Source organism: Protopterus annectens, chromosome 13.part0 (assembly GCF_019279795.1).
Source record: "Protopterus annectens isolate FY-2018-M chromosome 13.part0, PAN1.0, whole genome shotgun sequence".
NCBI lineage: Eukaryota > Metazoa > Chordata > Ceratodontiformes > Protopteridae > Protopterus > Protopterus annectens.
This window is the reverse complement of record NC_056747.1, coordinates 635,320,054-635,340,164: the sequence shown is the minus strand read 5'-3', so window position 1 is coordinate 635,340,164 and position 20,111 is coordinate 635,320,054. Positions and strand designations below refer to the sequence as shown.

At 41.3% G+C, this 20,111-nt stretch overlaps 1 protein-coding gene across 1 annotated transcript in view; it reads left to right on the top strand.

The window, feature by feature from the left end:
* The window catches only part of ULK2 (unc-51 like autophagy activating kinase 2), a 711,692-nt gene that overhangs the window by 631,120 nt on the left and 60,461 nt on the right, over positions 1–20,111 (top strand). The window contains exon 27 of the mRNA XM_044054320.1: positions 7,561–7,696. Within this exon, the coding sequence (XP_043910255.1) occupies positions 7,561–7,696 (136 nt within the window). The remainder of the gene's footprint in view (positions 1–7,560; positions 7,697–20,111) is intronic.

Sequence of the window (20,111 nt, the reverse complement as noted above, 5' to 3'; positions counted from 1 at the left end):
AAGGGAGCCAGCCAGTGCCATGACATCAGTCAGTCTTTCCGTTGCCACCCAGAACAGTTGTGAGTATGTTGGTCAGTCTGCACCAGAGTGAGAAATCCTTCTAAAGCTAACTAGCCATTGGGCAACTCTTTTTCTTACTTTGTGACTCATATCAAATAAAGTTAACTGTCTCCATTGTAATAAACAAATCCCACACAAGACTTTCATACCTTGTGTCACTTGTTTTGGCCCAAACCACAATGTCCGAAATTGACATCTGTGAGCCCTTTTCAACACTAGGACTATAAGGTGTAGTGTCAACATGTTGACTAAGCACCTTAGTCAGCTGTCTGCTTCCCATCACGCAATGGCATCTTTCGGTCATCCCGAGGTTGAGTTCCCTAAGTGAAAAAGGAAAAAAAGACCCAAACTTGGGACCTCTGATGACAACCTTTATCCATCCACTAGTCCCTCAAGGCTCATTATCCCAGAGGAAGGAGAGGCACCTTCGCAGCCCCCTTTTGTGAGTGAGGTGGTGAAGCAGGCCTCTGTTGAGACCCTTTCGGTGTCTGACATCCTGTCGGGTCCCTCAACTTCAACTCAGGCCTTGGCATTCTCTTTGTTGGTCAGGTATGGAGTTGCTAAGGAGACCTCAGCTTCTGACGAATAATCCTCTACCAACGACTTCCCTTTGCAGTGTCTGCCAACATTGGTTATTTCTTTCAAGGGGACTGGTGGATGTGTATAGGCCTAAGGCAAAAGCTGCATCTAAAAAGATTTTGGCCTCAGTTTCTGTACCTATGCCTACTAGATCCTGTCCCACAGGTTATCAGCAGGATTTGGTCACTATGACCGAAGACCTTATTTCCTTGGTCAGAGGCAGGCAAACCTCCTCCTGAATCTTCCCCAGGAAAAAGGAAGAGAGATCCTACCCCTGAGGCCTTTTCAGAACTCCCTGATTCAGATGAAGACTCTGATCAGGAAGACTCTTTCACTGAAGAGAAACCCTACCTTACCTCCTTTGAAGATTCTGATTCAGAAGAGGTGTTGCCATTTGCTTCATCCCCTGAGGACATTACCTTTGGGGAGACATTGCATGCCATGTGAGAGTTTTTTTTTTTCCAGTGCAAGGCACAGGAGTACCCCCAAGCAAAACAGAGGGTCAGGGAGTTCCTTGATCTCCCTCAACACAAAACCTTGGCTATCCTTCCAGTTTTGGAAGGTGTAGTTGATGTCTTTTTGGAATCATCTCTCAATACAGACTCTCTTCCCCTAGCCCCTCATAAACCATACAGATTTTACAGGGTACTGGACTCACATAAATTCATTTTTTACAAATGTCTCTGCTAACCCAAAGATTGTCACCCCAGACCTGAAAGGAATTAGGGTCAGTACTTCAAAAACCCACTACCTACAGACAAACAAAGCAGGGTCCTTGACAGATTTGGGAAGAAGGTTTATGGTTCATCTACCCTGGTCATAAGGGCCCTCAATTGCCAGGTTCATATGATAAAATACCACCAGAGTATTTTGGGAAAAAAATGAAGCAAAATATTTCCTCCCTAGAGGATAAGAACACCTCTAAGGAATTGCTGGATCTCTGCCATTCCAGTTCCCCGCTTACTAGGCACTCATTGCACTGCAGATATGATGCCATAGAAGCATCTTCCTGAGCTACTGTCTCTGACTCAGTCATCAGAAGACATGCTTGGCTTCGGCAACAAACATTACTGGAGCATGTCAAATCTAAACTGCTAGATGCACCCCTGGATAAGAACTCCCTTTTTGGAACAAAGGCTGAGGCTGTGTTAAAAAAGATGGAAATAAAGCAAAGTCCATGCAAACAGTCAAGGACTTCCTCCAAGTTCAGCCTCCTAGGTTCAGTAGGAATTTTCCCACTAAGCATTGTTTCTTTCCCTCCTAATCAAAACCCAGTCAGAGGAAAGCCCAAAGGGAAAGGCCTCACAGGCAGCATCAGCAATCGCAGAGGGCAAGGCAGTGGTCCTCAGGAACATTCAGGATGGGGAGTTCTAGCCAAAGGACCCTAGCAGAGCTCAGCAATGACTCACCCAACTCCCTACCCCCAACCCCAGACAAGATAGGAGGAAGACTTTCCCTGTTCAAGGAAACATGGACCCTCATCACCTCTGACAAGTGGGTTCTGAAAGTAATCTCAAATGGCTACAAGCTCATTTTCAAAGAATTATTAAGATTCTCAGGCTACCCTGGTGTGCCACAAAACCAGATGGCAGAGGCCATTTCACAGACTCACAGCCTGTGCTCTCGGGGCTCTGTGGAACCAGTACCAGACCACGAGGTAGGAAAATGTTTTTACTCCAGGCTGTTGTTGGTCCCCAAGAAAGAAGGTTCTTGGTGCCCTATCCTGGATCTGTCCATTCTCAGTCAGTCCCTCCTTGTCCCAAAATTCAAAATGTTTACTCTTCAAAAGCTTCTTTCCATGATCACACCTCAAGCTCTGATTGTTACCTTGGACCTGAAAGATGCCAAACTTGCACATCCCTATAGAAAAATCCTGCAGAAGTTTTCTTTGCTTCAAAGCAATTCCAGTCACTTTCAAGTCTCTGCACTTCCCTTTGGCTTGTCTACAGCTCCCAGGGTCTTCACCGAATGTCTGGCCCCTGTGATCTCCTTCTGCAGAACAAGAGGCATCCAGATTTACCCTTATCTGGATGACTGCCTAATTTGGCCCACAAATCAATCCAAGCTCCTCAAGGATCTGGCCTTCACCCAGGCCGTTCTCTCTTCTCTAGGGTTCACTACAAACTTCAGCAAATACAACACAAAGTCTTCCACCAGGATAGTGTTCTTGAGGGCTCTGCTAGGCTCCTCCCTCCAGAAGGCCTTCCTTCCCCCGGACAAGGCTTACTTTTTAACCCAATACTTCCAGGACATTATGCAGAGGAAATGCCTCTCAGCCAGGGTATTCCTCAGAGCACTGGGCTACATGACATCCTGTGTACTAACGATCCCTCTGGCCAGGTTACACATGAGGAAACTTCAGTGGTATCTCAGGAATCTGTGTTGCCATCACTCACAGTACCTGGAGACAGAAATCCACCTAATTCCCTGCCTCCGAGAGGAATTGGCTTGGTGGTCACAATCGTGCACAGAACCAGGGTCTCCCTTTCAGGTTCATCCCTCAGAGCCAAACCTTAACCACAGAAGCATCAGACACAGCCTGTGGAGGCCATTTCCAACACCTCCTATCCCACAGCAAATGGGAAGAGCACCTCCGGCACAAGCACATAAATTGGAAGGAATTGATGGAAGTACAGAAGAGTGGTGGCCTTCAAGGATCACTGGAACCCGGGGTGCTGCTTATCAAAACAGACAACACAACAGTCATGTGATACATAAACAAGGGGGTACCCACTCCTACCATCTTTGCTGTCTGGCACTGCAGTTCTGGGAGACAGCCAAAGCTATGGAGTTGCACCTAATGGCTCAGTACCTTCCTGGGGCTCAGAACACTCTAGCAGACCACCTCAGCAGACACTTAATGGAGCCCCACGACTGGCAGCTGCATCTGGAAACATTTCTCAGTGTAGTCCAAAAATGGGGATCCCCTCAAATAGAACCTCTTTGCCACAGATAAAAATGCTGAGTTAAAAATATTCTGTTCCAGGAGCAAACTTCACACAGCCTGGAAAACAGATGCCTGCTCCTTCTTCTGGAGCCATCTGTATCTTTATGCATTTCCTCTCCTGCCTCTCCTTCCAAGGGTTCTTCTAAAAATCAGGGAAGAAGGACCAAATGTCATCCTAATAGTTCCAGACTGGCCCAGGCAGCACTGATACCCACTGCTACTGGGTTTGACAAAAAAAAAACATTGGCAGTTACCCCAGAGAGTGGGTCTGCTGACTCAGGCAAAGGGAAAGTTCATGCACCTCAGCCTGCAGACTCTAGACTCTCTGCCTGGATAATTCATAAAAATTTTACCCTGAACAACCCGAATAGTCAGGTGCTTAATATCCTAAAAGAATCTAAAAGATCCAGTACTAGGAAAGCATACTCTGCCAAGTGGAAAAGATTCTCTCTTTCATGTCGGCAACAAGGCCTCAACCCCATCTCAACCAGCATTTCAGCCATTTTGGACTACCTCGCTATCTTGGTGGACAAAGGCCTGTCCTTCTCATCCATTAAGATTCATGCTTCTGCCATTTCACCCCACATCCCTACTCTTACCCCTATCTTTTCCTATTCCATAATAAAACAGTTCCTTAGGGGAGTGCTGCATATCAGACCTCCCAGGAGACAACCCACCCCTCCTTGGGACCTCAACTTTGTTCTAGAAAAATTGACTGTACCCCCCCCCCCCCCTTGAACCAGCTGCATCAGCTGATTTAAAATTCTTGACCTGGAATATTGCCCTTTTACTGGCTATCACCTCAGCCTGGAGGGTCTCTGAGTTGCAGGCCCTCATGGCAGTGAAGGCCTTTCTTATCTTCCACCCAGACAGAGTGTCACACAGAGCAAATCCTTCCTTTATGCCCAGAGTAGTCATGGATACTTCCCTGAACAAAGCCATACACTTGCCTACCTTTTCCCTAAGTCACAGAATCAAGGGGAAAAATCCTTTACTCTTTGGATGTACACAGGCAACTTCACTACTACATTGACAGGACTAAACTTTCAAAAAATCAGAACAACTGTTTCCTTTGCCATGGGCTCTGAAGGAAAACCAGTCTCCAAGTAAACTGTCTTCAAGTGGATCTCCCACTGTATTTCCTTTTGTTACACCTACCATGGAAAAAAGCCCCCTGAATCTGTTAGGACAAATTCAACTAGGGCCATTTCTACCTTCACTGCTTTCCTAAGGGGACGCTTACCAAAGACATCCTGGAATTAGCTACCTGGTCATCAGTGCATACCTTTACCAAGCACTACCACCTGTCAGCCTTCTCCAAGTCCAGACCAGGATTTGCCACTGCCGTCTTGTTGTAGGGCAGCCTCTCTTCCCATTAAGGCACCTTTCACCCTCATTTCAGCTTTGGGAATCGTCCCATAAGTCAGGACTGCAAAATCGAAGCACAAAGAACATAGTACAGTTGTGTACATTTACCATAAATGTAGATGTGCGAGTGTCTTCACTCTTGCAGTCTTCTTTCCCTTCCTCCATCCCCTGTATTCTCCTTACAATAACAGCTTTTTCTCTGTCATCCTCTTCCAGAGGACCCTCTGCAGGGATGCCCTACAAGTCCTTTTGTCTTACCTGGTCCCTTACTTATGATTCAGCTATGGGGTTCCTACCTTCTAGGGGCAAGACAAAACTGATGTCATGATGTCGGCTAGCTCCCTTTATACCCAGCCATCATGACATCAGGGTGGGGTATCCGCTAGCTCAGGGAGGAGTATGTTTTTTTACTCTGGTAGTCAGGCTGACCAAGGGCTTCCAAAGCAGGAAATCCCATAAGTCAGGACTGCAACAGTGAATACACTCGAACATCCATATTTATGGTAAGTGTATATAATCATACTGTACCAGACCTCTGCACCATCAAGAGGCACCAGGGATATAAGGGGAAAAAGTTATTTAAAAAATGTAAATTATAAGATGAGGAAAAAGTTTTGAATCGTGCAACTTTTCTACAGTAAACACCAGCATTAGCTCACTGAGATAACTGATATGTTAGTGCAACAAGTGATTTTCTGGCATATGTTGAGGGTCTTGGGCATTATTGGATGTCTCCAACAGTTTGTGAGTTACAAGGGAGTGAGACAGGGAAGACAAAGCCATACCTCGCAACCTTTGAAATGTACACAACTTCAAAACTACTGGTGGAACACAAACACATGGACAAATTTTAAGTATTCCTCTTAGAAGGTTGCTAGAATAACAGCTTTTGCACTAGCATGCATTTCCTGAAGGGTATGAAGTGGAAAGCTCTAATGTCTTGCATTACTGACTGACTATAATCATCCATGATTTATCAGGTTAGGAAAAAGGAGAAATTGTAGGTGTTCTGACAAAAAAGTCAGGTGTGGTATATGTTGTGTGTGATTGAGTGGGAGGAGTGCTGTGCTTGCTTAATGTGTCCATCACCACTGTTAACTACTACAGTAAGTACTAATCTGCACTCATGGTAGTGAGCAGGGATTCAGGGACATGCAAATTGGTCAATAATGGAGTCTATCCTCATTGCGTCTGTGTCTCTAAATTGCTTTTCTGCACAATGTGGAAATACGGCCTTTTTACTGCAGCCCGTACCACAATTACTGGGGTTCCTACTGAATGCCTGGATGAGACATGTAAGACAAAATTTCTCTGTTATGATGTCATAGAAATGAGCATATAAGAAGCTAGTCCAAAAGAAGACTTGTCTTTATTTGTGAGGTGATACCTTACCCTGTGATTGTGTTCTTCTTTTTGTGATATAAGAAACTAGTCATTGCATTTTGATCTTATGAAGTACTTCTAAGTACAGAAGTGCTTATCACCACTTATTCTTTTACTTTAATAAAAGGAGTTTAAGTATTTGTTTTATTTATGTGTTCATTTATTCACTGCTTTTAAAGTAATGTACATGTATAGTTAGAGCCCTTAATTTACTGTTGAAATGACAATACTTGGCATACTCAAGAATTTTGTTACAGGACAGTTTCTAAATTTTGCCGCTGTAGTTGTTATCTTCTTTTAATGAGAAACACTGGTATTTTTATAATCATTACCATTTCATCTTCCTTTCTGATCTTGTCAATTAATTCATAGTTTCATAAATGGGGGCATCAATTTACCAGCAAGTGGCAGTCATGTAGTTTGATTGCTGTCTCATGTAGTCATCAGGGCTGCTTTTTCATATCTGTGATTGCGGCCTGTTATATTACTACCATGGGAACCTTAGTCCTTAAGCATGATAGATTATCTTTGTGAGGCTCCTCCCCCACCTTTTCCATTGTTAACAGTGTCCTTTGGCATAAAACTGCTCTTTCAATTATTTGCCTCTCCATGTCCACTCATTGTAGGTTTTCAAGCACAACTAAGTTGCCTCAAAGATAAGACAAAGGTCCCCTCCTAAATAGTCTGTATACTACAGAGTAAAGAGGTAACTCTTTCATTCAAGCTTTGAACATTGTAATAATAAAGCTTTGTGAATTTCCTAGATGGCCATAAAATTCTGTTCATGCCAGCAGATGCTTTTTCTTTTTACAGATCTCTACTGCCTTCAATTCCACTGTAGTAAATAACTTTTAAAAATGCTGCCAACATATCACAGAATATTTAAGATTTGTAACAAAAAGTGTCAACTGTTGAAGTGAGAAGCATTCAGTTCTGTTGTAAATGTGTTTGATATCCTTTTGGTGAAACACTTAAGAATATAAAAGGGAAGTACAAAACTGATTTCTTTTTAGAACCAATAACTTGTAATAATGTTGCTTTGAGTTGCATTATTGGGCTATCACTGTGGACTGGTAAATACTACTGTAGTACTCCATATGAATAAAACTGAACCTCTGAACCTATACTGTGCTGTAAGTAGTCTACTGTTGAGGTCATGTAATTGAACCAAAATAGTCAAAATGTTTGAGATCACATGTAATACACTGGTGTGTTGCTTGTAGGTTCAGTCAACAGCTCTGGATGAGATGTTCCAGCAAACAGAAGACATAACATTTCGCTATCACAAAGCAGCCATGCTGCTTGAAGGACTGACAAAAATCCTGCAGGACCCAGCTGACATAGACAGTATACACAAATGTGAGTGAGTTTATTTTTTTAACTAGAGTGTGTGTGTGTGGGCATCTTAAATTCTGTCTTTGGAGTGGTCACCTAAAAACTTCTCCACTTTAAATAAAGTGTATACATTAGTGGATGTGAAAAGAAAACTTTTCACTCATTTAAATGTCTCTTTTGAGCTACACTATTCCCAATGATAAGAAGTTGTTCACTTTAGAAACAGGAATACTGGCAATTCCAGATGTTAAGAAACTAGGTCTTCTGAATGTACTGCATTATGCCTTGTTGTCCTATGTCTTCATTGACTGGCCTGGTATGATATCAACTGAGGGTTGAGTGCATGAAGATATCATCGTTTGATCACTGCTGCAGTAGCCTTAGCTATATGGGTTATGTACAGCACAGGATATAACAGCCAGCCAGCTTGCAGTGCTTCAGGGCACCTTCTGTGCACCTAAACTGTTAATATCTCTAGTAGAGCTAAAGAAATCCAGTGGTTTGGGTACCAAACCCTTCAGAGCTTTCCTGCCAGAGAAGAGCACTCTTTTTGCAGGCTTTCAAGGATAGATGGTTGGCTAGCATTTCTCCAGTTCTGGATAGATAATTTCTCTTCAAGGGAAAACCTTCCACATTTATTTAACAGAAACTTAACTTTTTTTCTGTGTAATTAATTATTTTAAGCTTAGAAACAGTGTTTTACTGGACTGTCCCTTGACTTTCTGTCATTCTTTACAGTGAAGTGTCTTTTAACTTTGTGGAAAAAAGTTGTTAAAACCTTATTTTTTCACCGTTTTTCTACTTCATACTTTGTTTAAAATACTTTCAGGTGTTGGCATAAGTGTTTAGTGCTTTTTACTGCATTTTTTGGTTGAAAAATACTTTTTTATTACTTGCCTGTGTTATTGACCATTGCAGTTAGTCCTTCTCTGGTTTCAAGCTCCATGTTTGCCTTTACCATGGAATAGCTTACCAGTTTTTCAGTTCCTCCTCTGTTCAGCCATATAATGAAAAAAGTTTTCAGTTAGCATTTTCCACTTCAGCAGGCTACAAATTTTCTTCAGCCACAAATAGGTGACTCTGCTGTGGTTATTTCTAGTTCCTTGGACCAATCATCTCCTACTCTGGTATAGTCCCTTCAGCCACCACAGACCAGGGCTGTTGGTGTGCCCTTGGTGGGCAAGGAAGAACCAGTCTCATCAATCTTAGAGAAAAGAGCAGGGAATGCTTGTCTGCCCAGCTGGACTAAGGATGCCTGCTGTCCTTTATGATGTCCCTGACATGAATCAGTCTGCCTCTTTGGAGATTCCTGTTGTAAAGAAGCAGAAATTTAAACATTTATGTTTTCCCTGACTGTTACTAAAGACAGGAGTGATTTATTTGGTTTAGCTCAGGGCTTAGTTCAGACTCTTGACCATTCTGTTTCTAGTAAGAGGAAAAGGAACTGTTTAGTTTCTGAAGAATTTCAGAATTTAGCAACCAATAAGTAATTGTGGGGGACAGCTGTTTTTTTCTTCAGGTAACAGATCCTGACTCTGAGGAGAGTATTTCTTCTGATAGTCCCTAAAAAGAATAATTTTCCTTTTCTGAAGTCTTATCCATAATAAATCAGTTATTTCAGTGGGAGCATAATGATATTCCACTATCTTTAAATGATTATTATAATTTGTTATAATTGGAATTCCCCAAATATACTGGAGCAGATTTGGGGAATTCCAATTATAATAAATCATAATGATATTCCACTATCTTTAAATGATTATTATGATTTATTATAATTGGAATTCCCCAAATCTGCTCCAGTATATTTTGTTCATGTTGCTGTTTTTATTACAGCTTGTAACTTGCCTGACAGCCAGCCTGCTGTTCCTAAGACAGCAGATACATTGTTACACACACACACACACACACACACACACACACACACACACACACACACACACACACACACACACACACACACACACACACACACAATTTTTTTTTCTAATTCCACACCTGACTCTGGGGATTTCTTTGGTAAATTCTGCTAAATGCATATGTCTCCCGTCTGATAAAAATGGGAAAACCTTTGAAAGATTTGGGGACATTTATTTTTAGAATTCTTAATTGTCACGCTCTTATGTTAAAGAGTATGCTTGCTTGCTTTTGAGAATATGAGGAACATTATACCTACATTTCCACTATTTGTGTAATTGTATTGTTTTTATGTCTCAAGTTGCTAAACACTCTTTGAAGTGTGATTATGATTCAGCTGACACCCTTTCCAGAACTGCTGCTACTGGAACTGTTATGAGAAAGTTTTTTTAGCTGAGTACACAATGTCTGCCTGAGAATGTTAAAGCTGAAATTTTGAATTCTAGAGAGGCTGTTTTTGGACCATCTGTTGCTGAGGTCCTGCAAAAGTGTGATGAGAGAGGGAAGCTGATTCATGGGTTACTGAAATTTTTCAGCCTTACTTCTCCCAAGTTTGTCAAGTGTTTTACAACTACTGCTGCACCTTACTTTTAAAAGCAAAATAAATAGACACAGCAAGGTTCTGACAAGCAGACATTCAAAAAACAATGAAAAGGGGCTCCAGAAAGAAAGGAGGCACCCCAAGAAATGAGGACAGCAAAATGAAAAACTGAAAAAAACGAAGAATTGAAAAAAAAAAAAAGAAATGAATCTGAATAATTATTTGCAGAATGTCCCCCTAACCCTGGCAAGCCTTTAAATCTTCCCCAAATTCTGGCTCTCCATTTCTCTCTTTGGCAACAGATAACCTCAAGCAAGTGGTTCTTAAAGTGATACATCAGGGATATAGATAGCATTGGGAATCCCTCCCTCCTTTTCAGGGGATTCCTCCTCAACCACCAAATCAAACTTTTTTTTCCCCTCCTAGCATTCATTATCTGCTGACTCCCTGGGTATAATCACTGTTCCTCCTCCACTGATAGGAAAAGGCTTTTATTCATGAATGTTTCTGGTACTAAAGAAATGAGCTTCCTGGAAATCAGTCTTGTTGCTTTATTTTCTAAACCAGTTTTTGATAGTTCCGAATTTAGAATGTTATTCCTTCACAGCCTATTACCTATCATTCCCCATTCTTATAACATTAGATTTCAAAAATTCCTTAAGGTTTCCTTGTGGCTGGATTACACTTTCATTTCTCTGCATTACCCTTTAGGTTATCTACTGCTCCAAGAGTATTCACAAAGTGATACCCTATTGTTTTTGTTGGTCTCTTCTGCTCCTTCCTCCTTCTCAGCTCTGCCTGCTCTGTTTCCCCTTTGGGCTCATTCTGCTCCCCCACCCTGCCCCCAATTTCCACCTGCCCCCAGTGCCTCTACACGCATAACCCCAAAACCACACCCCTCTAATATTCAGCCTATCTGAACAATCCCCACCTACCTCCTCAGCCACTAACCCCTCCTTTTTCCACTACCCACAACCCTCCCCTTACCTATTCCTACATTCTCTGCTTCCCCATTCTTACTGTCAAAGACCTCACACCACTTTACCTTCTGCTAATTCCTTCTCCCCTCTGCACATCCTCACTGCATACCGTAATCTTACACTACCATGCAAATCAAGCTTACACATACTCTATTATTAATATGTCTACCTTTCCTCCTCTACTGCCTACTCTATCTTACCAGACTACCTGACTTTTCTTACTCCCCTCTCTATCATACAACTTCAATACATGCCTTAAAACAATCTCACCTCTCAATTTATATCTCTCCTCACCTAAATTACTATAATGACTTTCTCCTCTTTACTAGAAAGATTCTTCCTGATATCTGTAATACAGTCCCAGTCCCTCACAATCCATGCCTCTCCAGCTACCCTGCTCTCAACTCCAACTCCAAAGAATCTAAAGACCTTACCTCCTTCCTACTCCAACTAATCTCTAATCTCCTCTTTTGTGACATACATCCTAATCTCGGACCGTCAGACAATCATGCTTCTAACCCTAACTTGTCTTCCTCACTCTCTCACCATAAATCTCTCCTTTTTGCTACCATTAACACTCACAGTTTATGCAATAAACTTCCTACTCTTCATGCCTGGCTTTCCCATTACCACCCTGACATTCTCCCTATCACTGAAAAATGGCTAAAACCCCACATAAAAGATTCCAAAATTACCCCTCCCAGCTACAAGATCATAAGAAATGACAGAACTCTAAAGAAAGGTGGTGGAGTAGCCCTACTTTTCTCCTCCTCCCTAACAGTGACACCCTTTACCAAGCCTTTACCCCAGTTCGCAACAGCTGAACTAATCCTGGCCCTCCTAAAAATTAATAACCATAAAAACATATGTATAGCTGCTCTTTATATTCCACCAGGAAATCACATCCCCATTCTTGAAGATATTCTGTCTTGGTTCTCATCCAATATAAACAATGAAACTATACTCCTAGGTGACATAACTATAAACTGGGCATCTGTTCAATCACCTACATCACCTCAGAATGTAAGCCTATACAACTACACCCAATTAATTACCTCTCGTACCAGATTTAATAAAGATAACAACTTTGGTAGTATTCTGGCCTGGATATTAGTTTCTCACCCCAACTCCATTTCTGACAATGGCACCCTACCCGACTCCCTCAGCGATCATCTCCCTGCCTTTGCTCGTCGCTCACCATCCTCCCTCCATATTCACTACAACTACATAACAACTCATACCCTAAAAAACTTCAACCCTCTAGCTTTCTCTGACTCACTAAAACATATGAACTGGAACCCTGTAAAAACTCTCCCTCTTGATGACGCTGTTACATACATCAGTACTACATTCAATAACCTGCTGTTTAGCTTCACTCCCCCAGAACTAAAAGAATCAAAACCAAGTCTACCCCTTGGCTAACTAAAGCAAATATTACCCTTATGCATCTCCCAGATAAAGCTTGGAAGCATTACCATAAATCTAAAACACCTAACACCCTTATTGAGTGTAAGCAACTTTGTAATAAAGTGAAAAAATAAATTGCTTTAGACCAAAAGTCCTAGTACTCCAATCATAGATCCAATGCCAAAAAAATTTGGAACAGTATATCTGCTCTCCTCTCTCCTGGCAAAAAAGACAATCCCCGCATTGACCTTAACTCTTCAGATCATATATTTGGCTACCCGATTCAACTCTCTCTTTATTGATTCAATAGCCAAGCTCACCACATCATTTTCCAGTAACACTTCTCCTCCACCCTCATCCAACACCCTCAACTTTAGTCCCACTGATATCAACACTGCTCATCCCCCCCATTTACCATACAGCCTTTCTCTCTACACACCATAAAAAACTTCTACTAAAACTAAAACCATGCTCTCATGCCCCAGACATCCTTCCATCTAACTTTCTCAAGCTAGCTGCAGATGGCATAGCCCTTCCCATCACCGTACTTATCAACCATTCAGTCCAAGAATCCTATGTACCCCTCCTCTGGAAAAAAGCATTCATCATTCCTCTTCACAGGAGGCAACAATACTAAAATCTCCAACTTCCATCCTGTAGCCATCCTGTCCCCTATCTCAAAAGTCCTTGGAAAATGTATACACTTGCAACTCCTTCCCTACTTCCTAGACAATCAACTTCTTTCTCCAACTCAACATAAATTTAGACCTGGACATAGTACTACCACTGCCCTTTTCTCCTTCCTTGACGTCATCAACTGCTCCCGAGACTCTGGCAACATTGTGTCGACCCTTCTCCTAGACTTATCAAAGGCCTTTGATACTGTTTCCCACAAACTTCTCTTCTCAATCTCTCCTCCTCCTCTATTAACTGGTTTTCCAATTACCTTTCTAATAGACAGTGAGCAGTCAAATAGAACAATAGTACCTCTTCCTTCCTTCACCCCCCAACTGGAGTTCCACAAGGCTCTATACTGGGTCCCATACTTTTTAACATCTTCATTAATAATTTTCATCAGTGCATTCCTAATACCAAGCTTGTCCAATACACAGACGATTCCACCATAGTTTGCTATACTCAGTCCCTCCCCAAACTTAAGCAACTAACACAAGATGCCTTCTCGTGTACTGAGTCTTGGATGCTGAATAATCACCTTTCTCTCAATGCATCCAAAACTAAAATCATGATCTTTACCTCATCTAAAAACACCTCTATTGATAAAAATTCCTTCTCCATAGTCAGTCAGAATAAGATTCCCATTGAAATAGTCTCCCATGCAAAACTTCTAGGTGTTATCATTGATGAACATTTAAAGTTTGACATTCATAAAAACTAGTATTAAGAAAACACACCAAAAGCTCTAAATGCGGTATCGTCACAGCCATTATCTCACTCCCTCATCCAAACATGTACTTTCTATTTCCTACCTCATCCCCTCTTTCTTGTATGGAGCCCCTCTTCTCGCCAACCCTCAATCCTCCCTAAAGTCAAAACTGTCATTTTGCTACAATAAAATTTCTAAGTTTGCTACTGGGAACAAATCCTCTTCCCACCACTGTGATGCACTTCACTCCTTGAATTGGCTGGAACTCTCTCACTATCTCTCTTATATCCAACTGCTAACAAACTCATTTTCAAACCCTCTAACTGCCATTCCCCCTCCTCCTTACTCACCTTACATCATCCTGACAGTCTACTCAGGTCCAGTAACCAGAACCTTTCTAGAAGTGTACAAACCCTTATGCTCACCTGGTCAATTTCTCCTGTCTTTCTCCCTTGCTCGTCTATGGAATCCACCCCCCCACATTCAAATCACCCAGAACCACTCGACCTTCAAGACTATGCTCCATTCCCATCTCTCTTCTCACTGGGAATGCTCATGCTCTCACCCCACCTAACCCCCTCTATATCATTTCTGCTCTCCCATCCTTTTTTCTCCTTTCTCATAACTCACCCTAGTGACTCCCTACATTTAATTCCCACTCCCTCTCCCTTTTCTCCTTTCTCATAACTCACCCTAGTGACTCCCTACATTTAATTCCCACTCCCTCTCCCTTTTCCCTTTTCATAACTCACCCTAGTGACTCCCTACATTTAATTCCCACTCCCTCTCCCTTTTCATAACTCAGCCTAGTGACTCCCTACATTTAATTTCCACTCCCTCTCCCTTTTTCCTTTCTCATAACTCACCCTAGTGACTCCCTTCATTTAATTCCCACTCCCTCTCCCTTTTCTCATTTCTCATAACTCACACTAGTGACTCCCTTCATTTAATTCCCACTCCCTCTTCCTTTTTCCTTTCTCATAACACACACTAGTGACTCCCTTCATTTAATTCCCACTCCCTCTCCCTTTTTCCATTCTCATAACTCAGCCTAGTGACTCCCTTTATTTCATTTCCACTCCCTCTCCCTTTTCTCCTTTCTCATAACTCAGCCTAGTGACTCCCTACATTTAATTCCCACTCCCTCTCCCTTTTCTCCTTTCTCATAACTCAGCCTAGTGACTCCCTACATTTAATTCCCACTCCCTCTCCCTTTTCTCCTTTCTCATAACTCACCCTAGTGTCTCCCTACATTTAATTCCCACTCCCTCTCCCTTTTCTCCTTTCTCATAACTCAGCCTAGTGACTCCCTACATTTAATTCCCACTCCCTCTCCCTTTTCTCCTTTCTCATAACTCAGCCTATTCACCTTTCACTGTTCTCCTCTCCTCCTCTAATTCTTCCTCCCTCTCAACTCATAAAACTTTGAGTGCATAAATACCTGCACCCTAATTATACTTATGTACTCCAAAATACTTATGTTTTAATTTCATTCAATACTATGTTACAACACCTTCCTCAAATGTTATTATTCTGTCTTCTGTATTACTGTGTTGCTCAAATGTTATTATTCTATGTTCTATATTACTGTGTTTTAGTAATTTTTGAAAATTGTATTGTACTTGTTAACTTTGTTGATATTAGCTTTGTAATAATTGTATATGGAGCTTTTCTCCCCGGGCCTCCATTGAAAACGAGCTCATTTTGGCCCAATGGACTTTCCTGGTTAACAAACTGCAAATAAATAAATAATGAAGATGGCAAGGTATTCACAGTTTTACTTATTTTGATGACTTGCCTATCTTTGCAGTCTTTTCCAAAATGTCAGTAATATCTCACATGGGTTACAGATCTTCTTCACAGACTGGAAGTTTAAGAAAATATCCAAAAGTCTTGCTTGACTCCTTCCTATATTGCCTTCCAATGGTGCCTCCTACATACCTTAGCTCAAGGAGCTTTTCTTCCACAGGAAAATGTAAATCTGTACCTAGATCCATTCCTGAGTTTTTCGTACTCAGCAAGGGAATTTCTCAAGATACTAGAATTCATGGCATCCATGATTTTCATGATTAATCTAGCCAGACTCTGCATGAGAAAAAAATCAGTATGGTGCATCCCCAGACATTCCAGATTCTTGCTTTGTCATTTGTAAAAAGCAAACTCCTTTGGTGGAAAGAACAGTTTTATCTCAATTCATGACTCCCGTGTTGCTTTACAGCTCCAGTACAGTCTGTAACTACACACACCTCAAACTTTGCTTGGAGAGGGGTGTCTATGGGAGTAAATGTCCAGGGTCTTTGGACCAAAAAGACAGACCAAAACACATAAATGTAAATGAGATGTTACTTGTAACAAATGCTGTCAACTCTGTCAATCATCTATGGTTCCAAAGACCATTATAAGTGCTTATAGAATATAAACTAGAGATGGTAGCCTGGAATTTAGCATTTCAGCGCAGTCTCTCTTTACAGACATCTTACATCCCATCAGAGCAAAATTCTGTGGCAGAGAAGCTGAGCAGAACCTGGACAGACCATCATGAATGGAAATTGAATTGTAATCTAGGAACTGATCCAATTTTGGGAACACCTCAGCTAAATCTTTTTGCCTGTACTCATAACAAACTGGCAAAAATTTGCTCCAGGACACCTTCCATGAAGGCCTGGAAAACAGATGCATTTTCATTTTCTTGGACAAGAATGTTCCTGTATACTTTTTCCATGTTTTCCACTGATGCTAGTGGTCATTTTGAAGATTCAGAAGGACTCTCCAAAAAATATTGTGGTGACTCCCTTCCGGCTCAGGCAACAGTGGTTCTCCCGTATTTTGTAAATACCCAAGGGCTATTACCACAACCTTTCTCACAGACTGGGCCTACTCACACAGGACAAGGGGGTGTTTGATACAGAAGGGGGAACTCCAATGTACAACATCCTAGGGGTGGGAGTGGTCTGCAAAATGAAGGATTTAGAGGTCTGCTTTCTGAAAAATCCCTCAGAGTTCCTAAATATTTTCCCAACTGCTCCCCTTTGAATGTGGTCAGTGGATGCTTATCTCTTCACCTTCAAAACTGGATGGCTATCACACAGGATCAGGATTCTTGTGTGGTGAGAATAATATCCAAGGGCTACATAATTCTATTTCTGTCCAAACTGACCTCTTCTTACAAAACTGTTCTAGATGTTCCACCCCATCAAAGAAGGGCTGCAGTCCAAGAAATCTCCCAGCTAATAGAAAAATGCCATCTAGGAGGTCCCACCAGACCACAAAGGATCCAATCTACTCAGGGTTCTTTTTAGTCCGCTAAAAGAAGAGGGACTTAAGACCCATATTGAACCTAAGCAAATTGAAGACATATGCAAAGAAGACTAAATTTCAGATGGTTTTAGTGCAGTCCATTCTTTCTCTCCTCAGGAAAGGGGGACAGAATATATTCAATAGACCTTCAGAATGTCTACTACCATGAGAAGGTATTTCAATTTCTGGCCAGTAGCCAGTCATTATCAATACTGAGCATGGCTGTTTGGTTTCACCACCATAGCAGTAGTAGCAACACATCTCCAACAACAAGAGTTCTGAGTGCTCCCATACCTATAAGATTGATTTACTGCAAACACAAAAGAATCAAACAACAAAGGTTCTACTAAAAAACAGCATGAACAGAGTCTTGAAAGTAGTTCAGACTAAGTTCTTTCTTTCTTTTTAATAAATTAAGAATTTTATCAGGATCTAAAAACCAAAAGCAACACCAGAATGTAAAAATGGTAACATGAAAGCCACGTGATCAGTGTCAGCCCATCGTCTCATACTCAACAAAATATGTTCCTTAAAAATATAATGTTAGAATTATTAAACATTGCGAACAGCATTCAGCATAGACATGACTGAGTAGTACCATAAACAAGCAAATCATTGAATAATCACATATTTTATAGTCTTTGCTCTAACTAAAAACACACAATGTTCACTGACTCATTCAGCCCTAGATTTTTATCCACTCTTAGTTTCATTTGCCACTGAGATTTGCAGCATTCCAGTAATACTTTATATTTGCCTGAGAAGGCTTTCAGACTGACAACGTCAAGAATGAAAAACTGAAATTTTTTTTAAATTAGGACAACTCTACATGTACCGCATTTGTATGTCCCTGGTGTGCCATATCTTGTTAAATCATTGGAGGGATGATTTTCTAGCAGACACTTCATATTGTTCACTCTCTTGTAAGTGAAAGAAGGGTTATCTCCTAATATTTTAACCAAGTCTGCATTTCCTAAGATAATTTTCCAGTTTTTGCGTATGTCTCTTATCAGGGACTTGTCTACAGAAATAGGAAATAGGAATGACCCTCTATAATGAATCAATGAAGACTGTGAGGGGATGGTTGTGTCACCAACTTTCAGACAGATACTTGTGCAGGATAGGTCTAGCCATGTCTGATCTTAGCAAATGGGTTTCCAGTATTATGTTCATTAGCTAATCAGAATCATACCCTCTGGCCGTGAAAAATGATTTTAAAGTGTCTGTTTCTTGTTCAAAAATTTTATCGTCGCTAGTAGTCAACACAAAATAATCTTTAATTCTGTCAAGAGACTGCTTCACTTGTGTCAATCCTTAGGTATCTCTGTAAACTACAAAAAGTCATGTTTATAACCCACTCTATCCTGGGAATTCATAGGGTGCCATATAGATGTACTGTCTCAAATTGTGAGGTTGCCAGAGTTGAGGCCTACAGTTCTCACACCGTACCAGCATTTTCTGATCCTTTGACTTCTGTCCTCCATGGCAGCTTCAATAGACTTGGTTATTCATGCAAGATACTTTGAGGGTTCTTCAGTGGACATAATCAGTTTAGTTGTGTCTGTCATCCTACCCTCCTCATCATCCATTCAGATTGTCTACCCTTTGTCACCATCACATATCTTGATTGAAGAATTCCCCCATGGGTCATCATGGATGTCTGTTAGTATTCTCTCTCTTCCCATGGCCTCCTCCATATTACGGGTGGGGGAGCATTACTAGTAGAGGATGGTTCAAGGAATGTGAACCAGTCTGGAGGCCCATCTTCACATAAAAGTTCTGGAGATGAGGGCATTCCTTACCTGCTGTGTTAAGAGGCTTTGTGAGTGTGGCAATGGACAATGTCTTTGGAATACTTTTGAACAACAATTCACATACTAGGCCAAACTAGTATTCTAGTGGCCAGGCTGAGTCAGTACATCCTAATACCTCACAAGTCGTCCCTCAACATGACATCGGCAGCAGAAATGTTCAGCCTCTGTGGTCAGTTTTTCTGTAACCTCTTTGCATCTCTCACCAATTTAAATTGCAGCAGCTACTTTGTCTTCATTCCTCAAGAGGAACAGTAACCAATGAGTGTTTTAGTCTATAATTGGCCAACTGTTTCCTAAATGCCTTTCTTCTATTTGTGCTGGTAACCACATTCCTACAGAAACCTTTCATTGGCAAGGCAACTCATTGCACCCTTTTAGCCTGACGGAGTTGGTTCCCATACTTTTTGGCTTCATTTTCTATGACCAGTATGGGTCCTGGTTCTATAAATGGTTCTATTGTTTCACTCATCTGGACATTAAATCCCTCAAACTAACTGCATAGTTTCTCCACCTGTAATGATGTCCAGTAATTCCCTTGCCATCTAGAGTGGTTCAGATCTTATTTTTTATTTACAGAAACTCTCCAGTGAAAAAAATCTACAAGTGTAAACAGAATACATTTTCTGTTTATGCTGTTTACAAGGGGCTGCTCCCCTTCCATCTGTATTGGGCTTTTTGGTAGGCTTTTTACATTCAGGTGTAAGTTGCTCTACCATCAAGGTTCAGTTGGCAGCTGTTTCACATTCTCCCACTTGGTTGAGCTGATCATCATTTCCTCCTTAGGCCTTATTCTGGTGCTGCAAGCCCTTGTACATTTTCTCTGTGAGCCTGCATATTTTGCTAATTTGAAGTTTCTTTCTTGAAAACTTTGTTTATCAAAGCTGTAACTTTTGCTAGATGAGTCTTTGAGCTACAGATACTGTCTTACAAGCATCCTTATTTGACTCTTCACAAAGAGAAAGAGTAACTCTTAGACCTAACCTTGCCTTTGTGCCTAAAATAGCAATGGAATCGCCCTTGAGTCAGTCTATGCACTTGCCAGTCAAGGGAATACAGTGTATACTTACTTGCATCACACAAAACCTGTGCATAAAGATGT